This window comes from Frankliniella occidentalis, unplaced genomic scaffold, assembly GCF_000697945.3.
Source record: "Frankliniella occidentalis isolate FOCC.00 unplaced genomic scaffold, Focc_3.1 Scaffold24, whole genome shotgun sequence".
Taxonomy (NCBI): Eukaryota; Metazoa; Arthropoda; class Insecta; order Thysanoptera; family Thripidae; genus Frankliniella; species Frankliniella occidentalis.
Window position 1 is genome coordinate 306389 of NW_026267154.1, and position 12112 is coordinate 318500.

The 12112-nt window shown below is 41.9% G+C and overlaps 3 protein-coding genes across 4 annotated transcripts; 1 reads left to right on the plus strand and 2 right to left on the minus strand.

Moving 5' to 3' along the window:
* Positions 1 to 23: 23 nt before the first annotated feature.
* On the minus strand, positions 24 to 8202 carry LOC113212114 (poly [ADP-ribose] polymerase tankyrase). Of its 2 annotated transcripts, XR_008010889.1 has the most exons (20): positions 7724 to 8202; positions 7106 to 7330; positions 6723 to 7026; positions 6377 to 6630; positions 6174 to 6295; positions 5903 to 6104; positions 5671 to 5823; positions 5448 to 5580; positions 5195 to 5293; positions 4940 to 5105; positions 4556 to 4775; positions 3877 to 4109; positions 3139 to 3557; positions 2871 to 3031; positions 2614 to 2777; positions 2350 to 2533; positions 2149 to 2257; positions 1908 to 2064; positions 1580 to 1814; positions 24 to 1446 (listed from the first exon to the last, which is right to left on the minus strand). XR_008010889.1 is itself a non-coding variant. In XM_026430704.2 (19 exons), the coding sequence occupies exons 1-19, from the start codon at positions 7914 to 7916 to the stop codon at positions 1740 to 1742; spliced, it is 3573 nt and encodes a 1190-aa protein (XP_026286489.1). In that variant the 5' UTR covers positions 7917 to 8202; the 3' UTR covers positions 24 to 1739. The 2 variants fall into 2 exon arrangements, 1 of the variants encoding a protein (XP_026286489.1); XM_026430704.2 differs by having other exon boundaries at positions 24 to 1814.
* A 17-nt stretch (positions 8203 to 8219) lies between these two features.
* Positions 8220 to 10359, plus strand: LOC113212117 (serine beta-lactamase-like protein LACTB, mitochondrial). Its single transcript, XM_026430708.2, has 5 exons — positions 8220 to 8688; positions 9001 to 9191; positions 9273 to 9456; positions 9543 to 9708; positions 9780 to 10359. Exons 1-5 carry the CDS (start codon positions 8352 to 8354, stop codon positions 10276 to 10278), a joined length of 1377 nt encoding a protein of 458 aa, XP_026286493.1. The 5' UTR covers positions 8220 to 8351; the 3' UTR covers positions 10279 to 10359.
* LOC113212118 (40S ribosomal protein S27-like) lies at positions 10341 to 11729 on the minus strand. The gene is made up of 4 exons (XM_026430709.2): positions 11576 to 11729; positions 10666 to 10774; positions 10476 to 10586; positions 10341 to 10399 (listed from the first exon to the last, which is right to left on the minus strand). The coding sequence occupies exons 1-4, from the start codon at positions 11579 to 11581 to the stop codon at positions 10371 to 10373; spliced, it is 255 nt and encodes an 84-aa protein (XP_026286494.1). The 5' UTR covers positions 11582 to 11729; the 3' UTR covers positions 10341 to 10370.
* Between the last annotated feature and the right edge of the window lie 383 nt (positions 11730 to 12112).

The following is a 12112-nucleotide window of genomic DNA, read 5'->3' on the forward strand; positions in this document are numbered from 1 at the left end:
GATGGTTCGATGGGACAGACAAGTCACTTTGATAAAGTTGCTAATTTATTATTATTTCGCTCAGAGTCCTTTCAAACACACAACTGTTAAGTGACAGATTTTATTTCTATTTTTTAAAGAGGGGGGGGGGATAAAAAAATGCTTTGTAAGTATGGAATAAGTAAAAATTAAAACAAAAATATCAAAATCACACCAGCAAACAAACATCAAATTTATACAGAAAAATTGATTGAAAAAGGACCCATTTTGTAAGAATCACAGACTTAATATTGAATTAGATCATTACTATATTTGATAAAACTGAAATGTAGCCAGACAGCTACACAATATCACACAAAGAGAATTTGAAACACATATCTTAAATTTCTTCACATATGTATCTTACAGCAAAAGAGGAAAGAAAAATATATGTACAGGGGCAATTATTTAAGTTTCAAAAGAGATAGTTTTCAGGTACTGCTTGTCACAGATAATAAGGCAGACAATTTATTCCTGCATAAAATGCTGACAAATTTCTTAAAAGAAAAAAGTGGATATTTAGGTCAAAAACTGAACTACTGGTTCTGAACTTGCTGTAAAATTTTCAAATCAAAACTAAAAATCAAATTGGTATGTGTAAAACAAGGTTAAAAAAAATATACACTTCTGGATGTGCCAGGAGGCCAATCCTGCAGGCACCAAAGACAAGTGCTGATCTTAGTGGAAGGCCATGAAAGTAGCAGCAATTACATTCATGAAAATCTTACATATGTATTAGAGTAATGAAACTGTTCACAAGATAAAGCAATGTTGCTCTAAAATATTAATACATCACAAGAGACCACACAAGTAAACAAAACCTGTCAAAGTCACATTTAAAAGTTTAACGTAAAATTGAAATAAGAATGATCACAACCAAAAATGAGATAAAATATGAATTTTTACATGTGCACCTGAAACCACAACGAGATAACTTTCACCCGACATTCTCGGTCAAAGTGGTAACTACATGTATAAAATAGCACAGATCCCAGTTATGAATTCCACCCATGACACAATTACCGTATGTTTCATTGGGTGTAATGATATGACTAAGAATTCAAAAATTGTGAAAACCCACACTGTCCTAGGAGTCATTGTTTTTATAAAAGAAAGTACCTGTACAGGAGTGACTCTTAACAGTTCTACTTGAAGGATATGAGTCATGTAAGGAGGTTAGCAATGCACTTGCAGGTTTCAAAAATTCTGAAACCCTGCACACTAATCCTGTCTATCCCCAAAAGGAGGCCTAACTTTTTAATTTTAAGGCTCACAGGAAATTGTGCACCACTACCAAAGGGTCAGCCTGATTTTCATGACCAAGCTGTGCAGATCTGTGGTAACATAACTTAACTGAAGCAGCTCCATGATTATTGTATCTGACAACACAAGAGTGGAAACACATGGCTCGAACATCATTCAAATAACCTACATGAGAGATTGAGATATTGGAGAAATTTTAGTAGAATGAAAATGTTTCATTTATGACAGTACAGCACTTCAACACAAAACTAACACCACAAAACACAATATTTTCGACAGTATTGTCTCAAACACTCACTTCCTAATGATTGATGTGGAAACCACAACAATGTACCAACATATTGTAAACCATTACATCCCTATGTGATTTTTTTTTCTTTTAATGGTGGCAGTGGTAGAGGCTTCCTACAGATAAATTAATAATTCAATTGTGCTATTTAAAAACAAGGGGAAATTCCTCATCTGGTTTCAGAGTCATCATTAACAGATTCTGGTTTTAAAATTTGGTATGTAATGAGGTATTCTGGATATGCCTGGAAGGAAAAAGAAACAAGAGTGTCACAAATACCTCAGAGTACAATTTACTAGAACACAGCAGTGGGCTTCAAATGACAAGAGTTACTCACTTGTTCACCGCGATAGATGACATATTCAGGGAAGTTCAGGCCTCCAGCACTAGGCCTTCCTAAAACCGAGTGATGTCCAGGGGGTGCATGGGCCATTTTCATTGCACTGAATTGTAAGAAGGATTTCCCCAAAGTAACTCGACACAGGAGCAATTGCCTTAGAGAAAAGTAATAAAAATATATTTTATTAGACGTTGTAAAAAAAAAAAGCAAAAAGAAGGGCACCTTAGGTGCTTCTCACCTGTGGCATATATAGCAAGATCTATCTCTATGAGAGGGACAGCCTGTCCCTCCACCGAACCCATACACATACTGGTTACTTTTAGAAGAGTGTTCAGCAAAGTAGATGCCTGAATTTGATTTAAAAAAAAAAAAAAAGTTAGCAAAAAACTGAAAACAGATGAGAGCATTTATCATTTCTCAAATATGACTCAAAACAAACCTGCTCCAAACATGCCACCAATATAAGCATGCCGCTCATCAAATCCCTTTTGCACAATGGCATTCATAAAGGGGGAGCCATGGAAGAGCATTCTTTCATTTGCCTGGTTCCCATTTTCTTCACTAACTTCTTGGCGTCTATGAGAATAACGTTCCCAAAGTTTCCTATTTTGGACCTTCTGAATCTGCATAAGAAGAATAAAATTACTTTTAGTTACTATTGGAAAATGCAATGTGATAGGAATAATTGTGTTCAGCAAATTACCCTTATTATGTTGTATCTTGAAAATATTCCCCCAGCGTGGCCATTATCCCGATGTTCTCTAACTGTGCTTTGCATCTCTTCATCCACAGCAATGAACTCTTTATCGTCATTCAGCAAGTCAACAAGTAATGTGCCAGGAGGGACTGGTGCAAGACTTGGAGTGCCTAAAGAGAAAAAAAAACAAGACAGAGACTCACAGTAAGTTGCAAAGTTTTCTCAAGACAATTTTTCTATCCAATGTTTAAGTTAAAACTTACCATTGCTAGTGTAGAGTTTCTCAATGCCTTTCAGAAGTTTGTGCCTATATCCATATGCACTGATTCCAATCTGCTTCAAATCCTCGTGTCCCATTTCGCCGAGAATATCAAGCGTAATCTGTTCTCTTTCAAACAATTCCAACAGGTGCTCCAAGCCCAGGCTGAAATACAAGAGCAGGTCGCAAATGAGTCCAGTTTGTTCGTCCCACGGGCGCACACCGTTAAATTCCTGCAAAGCATTGCTTTGCAGCAGATTAACAGCGCCCACCTGTTGAGGAAGCCCGCGACGCTCGTGATATTGCAGGAGACAGCCTCCCCGGAGTTGCCCTCCGACTTTTGGCAGTCGGGCAGCGAGCAGCAGCCGTCGCCGGCGGGCATGGGCGAGGCCCGGCCGCTCGTGCGCACCACGGGGACGGGCAGCGGCACGGCCGTGCCCGAGGGCATGACCACCAGGTCGGCGGCCGCGCCCGCACCCGCCCCGGACGCGCTGGGGGACGGCGGCGACGACGGCGTGGGCACCGGGGTGGTGGCGGGGCCGCCCGGCAGCCGAACGGCGGGGGAGGTCGCCACCCCCTGCTGGGAGGCCATCGCGTCCTGGAGCAGGCACTTGACGTCGTCCGCGGTGGCCAGGTCGGCGGGGGACTGGCCCTCCTGGTTCTTGAGGAACGGGTCCGCGCCGTGGGCCAGCTGCAAGAGCGCAAGGGGTTTGGAGTCAGAGATGTTACAGTCAGAAATATGTCTGGGAAGATTGAAAACTTTTCCAGAAAAAATTGGAAAAATGTGAAATGTTTCCAGAAAAATTAGAAAAAAAATAGATTTCAAAAAATACTTCTTTGAATAATTAAAATCTCTAGTTCAGAGTCAGGGTTAAGCACTGCAAATGAATTGTCCCCATCATATCCCAGAATGTGACATATTAAGCGCATCACTTGATGGGACAGAATTAGAGGACTATTTCACTGCGACAACTTTCATCAGAGTTTGACTCAATTTGAAGTGTTCTCACCAGTAGCGCACAGAGCTGTGTACGGCCCTTCTGAGCCGCCTCGTGCAGGGGGGTAAAGCCCCACTTGTCTGTGGCGTTCACCACAGTCGAATACTTGATGAGAAGAGCGGCAATGTCCAGGTGGCCATAGGAAGAGGCATTGTGCAAAGGGATGAGACCACCCTTGTCTTGTGCATTCACATCAGCACCGTGTTCCAACAGAAACTCTGCCACTTCTAGATTGTTGTACCCCGCTGTGGAAAGACAACAATGTATATTCTACACACATATAAAATATATCAACTTGGAAGACACTTCTAGAAGTTGGTAGAGGATCAGAATTCGTCTCATTCATGTAAAACAGCAACACTCACAGTCCTAAAACCTATAAATTAAAGCACACACACATCCAATCACACTAGGGCTTTTTTGCTATAATCATAGGAGAATTCCTCAGATGCACTTCGATTTCCACAAGGAAATTTTGGAACCCTTTAATGCAAGCACACACGCAATCTCACACACAATCACACACAATGAAAATTCTACATGAGTTTAATACCTTACAGAGTAATACCATAGAATGGACGCAAGTGTGTCACTGTCTTAGCTCAGAATAATTGATTGGCAATGTCTCATCACATCCTCAAAAATGGGGGTCAGAAAAAAAATTCTTTTGACCACTGTAAAATGCACTTGCCTGCAAGATGAAGTGGGGTTGAGTTCCGACCTTGTACATCTCTACAGTTGATATTGTCTGGAGTGACAAGCCGTTGAACACGGGCCAGATTGCCCTTTTTGGCTGCATCGAGAAGAGCTGCATTCCCACGTAAGAGATCAGCAACATCTTGATCTCCTTCCCGAACTAGGTCCAATGGAGTTGCACCATCACGATTTTTCTTTGTTACATCAGCACCATGCTGGAAGTACACAAAACAGTATAAAGAGAAGGATTCTTACTTTGCAAGCGTTATTAAAAACTTAACTGTAAAGATATAGCTTGTCTTGAGTCCTAAAGTTTCTTATAAACATTCCCAGCCAAGAATTTAGTGAGCTTGTTCGAAAATTATTTGAAATTCCTTACCTTAAGGAGAAGGCGCACAATTTCATATTTTCCTTTGGCTGCTGCTTCATGAAGAGGAGTGAATTTCCAGAGATCAGCGACATTTACACTTGCACCATGCTTCACTAAAAGCTCTGTCACCTCATAATGACCATAAGAACATGCATTGTGCAATGGCACCAAACCTCTGAAACAAGAAAATTTTAAATCAAAACCCAAGCAAACCACAAATACTACAGTCATTGTAACAGGAAATTATTTTAAAAGAACACAAACCCCTTATCTTTTGCATGCACATCAGCTCCCTGAGCAAGTAAGAACTCCACAACTGCTACTCTATTGTAACCAGCAGCAAAGTGAAGTGGGGTTGAATGCCTAAAGAATATACACCCAAAGTTAGAGATTACTTTAGACTTAAAACAAACAAAAAGAACATGACACAAGAAAAAATAGAGCACAATCTTTTGTTGGTTTTATAATATTAATTTGTCTTTTTAATAGACAGCACACAAGTTGTTGAAAAACCTACCGTCCATCTAGATCTCTACAGTTAACAATTTGTGGGCAAGCAGTAAGGAGCCTCTGCACTTGCTCCGAGTCCCCTGCTTTGGCAGCTTCTAGCATTTGGCTTTCAACATCAACACAACTTGTGACCGGCTCAGCTGAAAATTGAATTTGAAGATAATGTTGCACTTGACAGTATGTCTCACATAAATGAGACACTCATACATGGCATTTCAAATTTTTCTTACTAGGTTTTGTTGTCTGTAGAATTTTATTAACATTTTCAGTTGCCACCTGAGAAGCAGTGTATCCTTGAAGAGATACAATGTTGGGATCAACATTGTAAGAAAGTAAGATACGACAAGCCTGTACATTATCTTCATGGGCAGCACGATGTAAAGCTGTGAAATAGAATAATTAATGGCAGCTGAGACAGACAATTGCAAATAGCCTTTACATAAAAATAATGCTGAAAATTACCTGTTTGTCCAAGTGCATCTAAAGAATTAACCTTTGCACCGTGGCGCAGCAGCGCATCCATAACATCAAAATGAGAATTGTCTGCAGCCAAATGGAGAGGAGTAAGGAAGCCTTTGTTCTTTTCATTGAGATGAGCTCCTTTGCGCACAAGCATATCAATGACTTGTTTCCGTTTGGGAGACGAGGAAGAAACCACAGCATGCTACAGAGGAAGTAATTTAGAATGGAAACATATCTGAAAGAAGACAGCAACAAGACACAAGCTACTTACCAGGGGAGTGTCACCTGTATATGGATGCTTAAAATTAACTAATTCTGCAGTCAAATATTTCTTAACCCTGGCTGGGTCAGCTTGCCTAGCTGCCTCCATCAAACAATGTCCTTTGAATTCATCTAGAAAATTATTTCAAAATTGGGTAAGTTATTCAAACTTATTGGGTGCTCAATATTAACTAGAATGGCAATTTGTCTTACAGGCTAAACGGTCCTGAAGTTCCCTAGTTGGTGCAACATCAAGGGCTGATTTTGAATGACAGTTAAGAAGGGTTGGATCAGCTCCATGACTCAACAGTAAGGAGCAAACTTCAGCTCGAGATTTTGATGCAGCCTCATGGAGTGGGGTGAACTGCCATAAATCCATGGCATTCACAAGTGCACCATGCTTGAGTAGCATTTCAGTTACCTCAAAGTGTCCATAGGAACAAGCATTGTGTAATGGTACAAGACCTCTACAAAAGCAAAGACAATAGTAGATTAGATTAACAATTACATCAATTAGGCACTGTACAAATTCTATATTCTGAACAGAATATCTGGTTACCCTTTGTCTTTAGCATGGACATCAGCTCCACGCTGGAGGAGAAGTTGGACAACTCGACTCCTATTGTAGCCTGCAGCCAAGTGTAGGGGTGTTGAACGTCTTCCATCGCTTGCATGACAATTTACATTCAGAGGATTCAGAAGCCCTAATAGTCTGTCTTCAGCTCCTGATCTTGCAGCTTCCAAAAGCTCCTCTTTTCGATAATCTCCTGTTAGTACAGGCCTGGTGGCAGCATCAGCTAGTTCTACAGCAGTTTTTCCTTCAGTGTTGCGTATGCTTGCATCTGCTCCATGCTGAAGTAATGCTGGAAGTAATAAAATAAGTGTTAATCCTTTGAAACACAGGCTGCACATAGGCAATGTGATATCAGTAATTTATCTTACCAATGCAAACGTCGACTTTTCCTTTGATGGCAGCCTCATGTAGTGGGGTATAGTTCCAGTTGTCTCTAGTGTTTGGATTAGCCCCAGCTTCTAGTAATAATCTAACAACGTCAGCATGACCAAACGAGCAGGCATTGTGTAGAGGGTGTAGGCCGCCATCGTCCCTGGCTTGAATGGATGCTCCAGAAGCTAATAATAGTTCTACAACGTCTCTCCGTCCATATCCTAGGTAGAAAGAGATTATGAGATTATCAAAAAAAGACATTGCACAGTCTAGGCAATTGGTCAAAAGCAGTTTGGGGTGACAAAAAAAAGTTAATACGACTACATGAGATACAAGTGCGAAAAGGTAGCAATGAATGATTTGACAGAATAACTGGAATTGGTCTCCAAGAGAAAAACAACAAGTAAAACTATTCAGCCCCTTGCACAGAATACAATGAGAACCAGGAGAGGGGAGGGAGGGAGTTATCCAGGTTGTTGTGCCACAGTGTAGGAAATGAGAGCGAAGATTAAGATTTCTGGGCTAGGCGAAAGTTTAGCGAGAAAATTCAAAATAAATCGGACGGAAATCTTACAACACAGGGTACATAAACAAAGTTGGAGGACGCTACCCACCAGCTGCGAAGTGTAGGGGGGTGGACTTCCTCCCAGCAGTATCACGGGCGTTCACAGTTTGTGGTGACACTAGCTTTTTCACCTTTACGATATCGCCCGTTTTGCACGCTTCGAAAAGTTCTCGTAAAGGATCTGACTGGCAGGATAAATGTTCAGGAGCGGAGAGAGCGGGCCTTTTGCTCGCCATTTTCATCCATTTTCATCACAACAGAAACAGAACAGAAACAGACCCCATAAACAGATGAACTACGTCACGGCCCTCCAGACCGCTTTAGAAAACCCCAAATGATCATACGCATTTCGACCACTGAATAGGTTCACTTTTTTTAAATACATCTCTCATTTAAATGGAAACTATTGGAATAATGGCTATACCCACGTCTTAGTTGTGAAGTCATATGAAATGAAAACAGGGACAAAAGTGGACGAACGGGCGAACGGCCACTTGGAGACTGGAAGATCTGCGAAGCGATTTGGCAACAGGGCTTATGGGCACAAAGGTGTAAACACAGTACAGCTGCAGCAGTCAGTGACAGTCAGTAGGTTAATGCCACTTTACGAAATCTCGGCCCCCCGACTGAAAAATTAGTCGCCGCAAAACCACTGAGGAGGGTGGCTTCGAGCTGAAATGGCGAGTTTCGGTCGCCATTGGTGGGTCGCCACAGGTGCCGTGGGCGGATTCTCGGCGGGTGCAGCGGTGTCGGTGCTTCTGCTGCGGCAGCAGCCCGATCAGACGGCCACTGCCGCTGCAGCAGAGGCCGCCGCCCCCGCGAGCCCCGAACAGCTGATCAGCAGTGAGCGGCCCTCACTCGGGGACGCCCGAAAGCCGGCTCTCCCCCGGACTTCCCTGTACGAGGGCGCTGTCCGAGCCAGCAGGGAGCTGGTCAGCCTGACCAAGGAGGAGATGGGCATTCCCGGCGTCTGCGTCGCGGTCAATGTGAACGGCAAGACCGTGTGGACGGAAGGTACCTTGCGCTTTACTTTTGCTATGGGCTTTCCCTATCGCGGCTTTTCTGATCTTTCTTGAGCTCAAGGAACATTGCAAGACCGTGAGCGACACCCCGCTCTGTTAACAACAGGGATGAAAGTTACAGAGGATGAATACTACATGACTTAGGATACAAGTAATTTCTTTTAGACTGAGGCTTTCCCTAGATGTACACATCCAAAAATGTACTTACATCCATAGCTCGAGCTAACAGTTTGACTGAGAAGTTATTCCCCCTTTTAAATTTTATTCAAGTTATGCAAATTCACTCCTTTTGTACATTTTGCAGGATTTGGCTATTCTGATGTCGAAAATGGTGTACCTTGCACTCCCAAAACTGTCATGCGGATTGCTAGTATCAGTAAATCACTTACCATGGCTGCTCTTGCAAAGCTTTGGGAGAGTGGACTGGTTGATTTAGACCAGACTGTACAGCACTATGTTCCAAAATTCCCAAAGAAGACTTTTCAAGGAGAACCTGTATGTGTTGAATGTTCAGAGTTCAATGGAGTTTGTGATTTGTTCATCATACTCACACTACTTCTCCTTAATATGTGTCAGGTGGATATCACAACGCGTCTGCTTGTTAGTCATTTGGCAGGAATCCGCCATTGGAAAGGAGGAGAAGAAAAGAATCCTTCAGCTGAGGAGCCAGTCACTCCAGAATTCTACATGAATACTCGTTTTAAGACCGTTGAAGAGGCTTTAAGCATATTTGAAAATGACGAGCTTCTGCATAAACCAGGTGTGGAATTCTGCCATCTGATTGGCTGCTATTTAGTATTACAAACCATGCGTGAGAACATCATTAATTTAAATCCATTATTGCAGGTACAAAATATCTGTATTCCTCACCAGCGTGGACATTGGTTAGTGCGATTATGGAGAAAGGAGCTCAAGTATCTTACCGTCAGTTAATGATCAATATGTGCAATCAGTTGGGATTGACACATACAAAAATGGATGAAAATGAATGGCTAGTACCAAACAGAGCAAGGTAATCTACTGCACAAGTTCTTACGGTGTCTATTTTAGTGGCTCCTAAATTATAGTCAATTAATCCCACAGATATTACTCCCGCAACAAGAATGGAAAACTTGTCAACTCACCATGTGTTGACAACTCCTGCAAATGGGCTGGTGGAGGATTTCAATCAACAGTAGGGGATTTGGTCAAGTTTGGTGATGCTATGCTTTATTGCTACCAAGGTGGACCTGGAGGGTATTTAAAAAGAGAAACCATTGAAGCGCTCTGGACAATCTCTCCCCACACTGTGCAAGAACCTAAAGCCCTGGCACCAACCAGTGGGTATGGACTTGGATGGGTTGTTACCCCACCATTGAGTAAATGTGGAGGAGTAGAGCCTCAGGCATTTTCAGTTAATCATACTGGGGGTGCGGTGGGTGCTAGCAGCATTCTCCTCATAGTGCCCCAAGAGCCAACTGGACAAGAAATACCAACAGGGGTAACTGTTGCAATTACTGTAAATATGCAAGCAATTGGACTAACTAGGCTTGCTCGTGATATTGCAGCACAATTCTGGGCTGCCAGATGTAAAGGATTATGATGCACATTCTCCACTGAATGTATTGTGTAAGAGATTGGTTATTGTCAAAAAATAAAATAAGATTGTATTTTTATAAATTTATTAACTGATACTTAATGTTGTTTCCTCCTGAAGCTGCAGCCTGTTGACAAAGAGAAAATGTTTTACATATGGTGATGAAAAGATGACAGATGACACCTGCAATTCATAGAACTCACCCTCAGTGAGGCGAGCTCTGCCACCAGTTGGCTGACACAAGATTGTCGAGCATCCTGCGCACACAACTACAGACTGTGCGTGGCTAAACACTGTTGTAATTTTGTAACATCCTGGAGAGAAAACATAAGTGTTAGTTACAGGATAGTAGGAACACAGAATAAGGATAACAAATGTGAGACAGTATCTTACCTGGGCACTTAACGTCCATGAAATAAGAGTTGGGGTGCTGGACCAAGCGCTTAAGCTTATGTTTGCGCTTCTCCTCAGCAGCGCTGGGGTGGAGTAGATCTCTCGCCAACTGAAACAGACACAGACATGGAATATGTAAATTATGCTTACAATGCATGTTGTTCAAGAATCAATGAGGTGTGAATTGTGCAACACAATAGTCATGGGGGGAGGGTACCAAATTACGCTGTATCGTGCAAGAAATAAGATATTAGAAGTAGTCTAACATCTCAGATAATTTGAGGCTGTCGCTCAACATAAAATTGGAGTTTTACTAAAGTCACAAGTTGGATATTGAGAAGAAAAACTTGAGATGTCCGAATTGAGTAATAAGAGCAATCAGAGAGGACGACATAACCTACAAATGGTCCAGGGGAATCCAGCTACGGTTCTGGACAGACTCAACCGAAACAGAGTCTGAACAATCTCAAGTGAATTCATGCAGCGAAAGGGTATAATAAGATGCACACAGCATTTTACGAACAAAAAAAAGTGAATCTTATGGCACAATCCACGCTGCACGCTGGGACATGGAACACTTAGGCCGTACGTAACGGTAGTCAATAGTTTGCGTTGCATGTGGAGTTCGTGATCTAGCCCGCAAAATTTACGCAGGACGTACTTCTTTAAACAAGGATTGAAACGCCAAGAAACTTAAAATGCGTAAGTCACATGGGGATATTCAGACCGACGTGGAACGTGTTTTGACATGCAAGGATCACTGCGATATTGAAGATACAAACGTTCTACATTGATACCCCGAGTAAAAATTTTACGAGCAGAAAACTGGTATTTATCACACAATTTACTACGGACGTAAATGAAATAAAACACGTCAATTTCACGAAATAAAGTAAGCCGCAATACTCACAGGCATGTTGGTTGTTCTACGACAATGCCGGAAAGAAAATAGCTGCTGAAGGGGTCTACAGGTAACGGATGTGCAGTTTTGTTCGACTTCTTATGTATATCCGGTCACTTGTGAGCTGGTCGGTCTGGTCAAAATGGTCGGAAATCAAAAATTATGCGATACGGAACACAAATTTACCAAAACTTCTAGGTTCAATATTCTCAATTTTAGAACCTTCGGTTAAATGGCCCTGGAAGAATGTTCTTGCAAACTACAAGATAAGTCATGACTGTTGGCAACAGTTTGCAAGTGTGTTGGTATGCCTGATGTAGCAGGCGCGATAAATTTAAATGATCGTGGCGACATTCGCTACTGAAATTTACTGTAAGGTTCCAAAACTGTAACATTTTTCCTATACTTTCAATGTTGACATCTTTGACAGAGCTCACTTAACACGTTAAACTAAGTTTTGTTTTAAGAAACTGAAATTAAAATAATGGTTCATTAAAGTCAGTTAGCGGGCGGGGCTATGGACCGGATATGTGTCTTCTCACTATT

Excerpts from the sequence above, each read along its gene's own strand:
- LOC113212114 (XM_026430704.2), bottom strand. The coding sequence starts at position 7,916 with ATGAAAATGGCGAGCAAAAGGCCCGCTCTCTCCGCTCCTGAACATTTA. Across the intron at positions 5,581-5,670 it reads TCTACAGACAACAAAACCTA|CTGAGCCGGTCACAAGTTGT; the intron begins GTAAGAAAAATT and ends TTCAATTTTCAG. Across the intron at positions 2,258-2,349 it reads TGGTGGCATGTTTGGAGCAG|GCATCTACTTTGCTGAACAC; the intron begins GTTTGTTTTGAG and ends AATCAAATTCAG.
- LOC113212118 (XM_026430709.2), bottom strand. Across the intron at positions 10,587-10,665 it reads CATGGACGTTAAGTGCCCAG|GATGTTACAAAATTACAACA; the intron begins GTAAGATACTGT and ends TTTTCTCTCCAG. Across the intron at positions 10,400-10,475 it reads CAGAGCTCGCCTCACTGAGG|GCTGCAGCTTCAGGAGGAAA; the intron begins GTGAGTTCTATG and ends CTTTGTCAACAG.
- LOC113212117 (XM_026430708.2), top strand. The coding sequence starts at position 8,352 with ATGGCGAGTTTCGGTCGCCATTGGTGGGTCGCCACAGGTGCCGTGGGC. Across the intron at positions 8,689-9,000 it reads CAAGACCGTGTGGACGGAAG|GATTTGGCTATTCTGATGTC; the intron begins GTACCTTGCGCT and ends TACATTTTGCAG. Across the intron at positions 9,709-9,779 it reads CTAGTACCAAACAGAGCAAG|ATATTACTCCCGCAACAAGA; the intron begins GTAATCTACTGC and ends TTAATCCCACAG.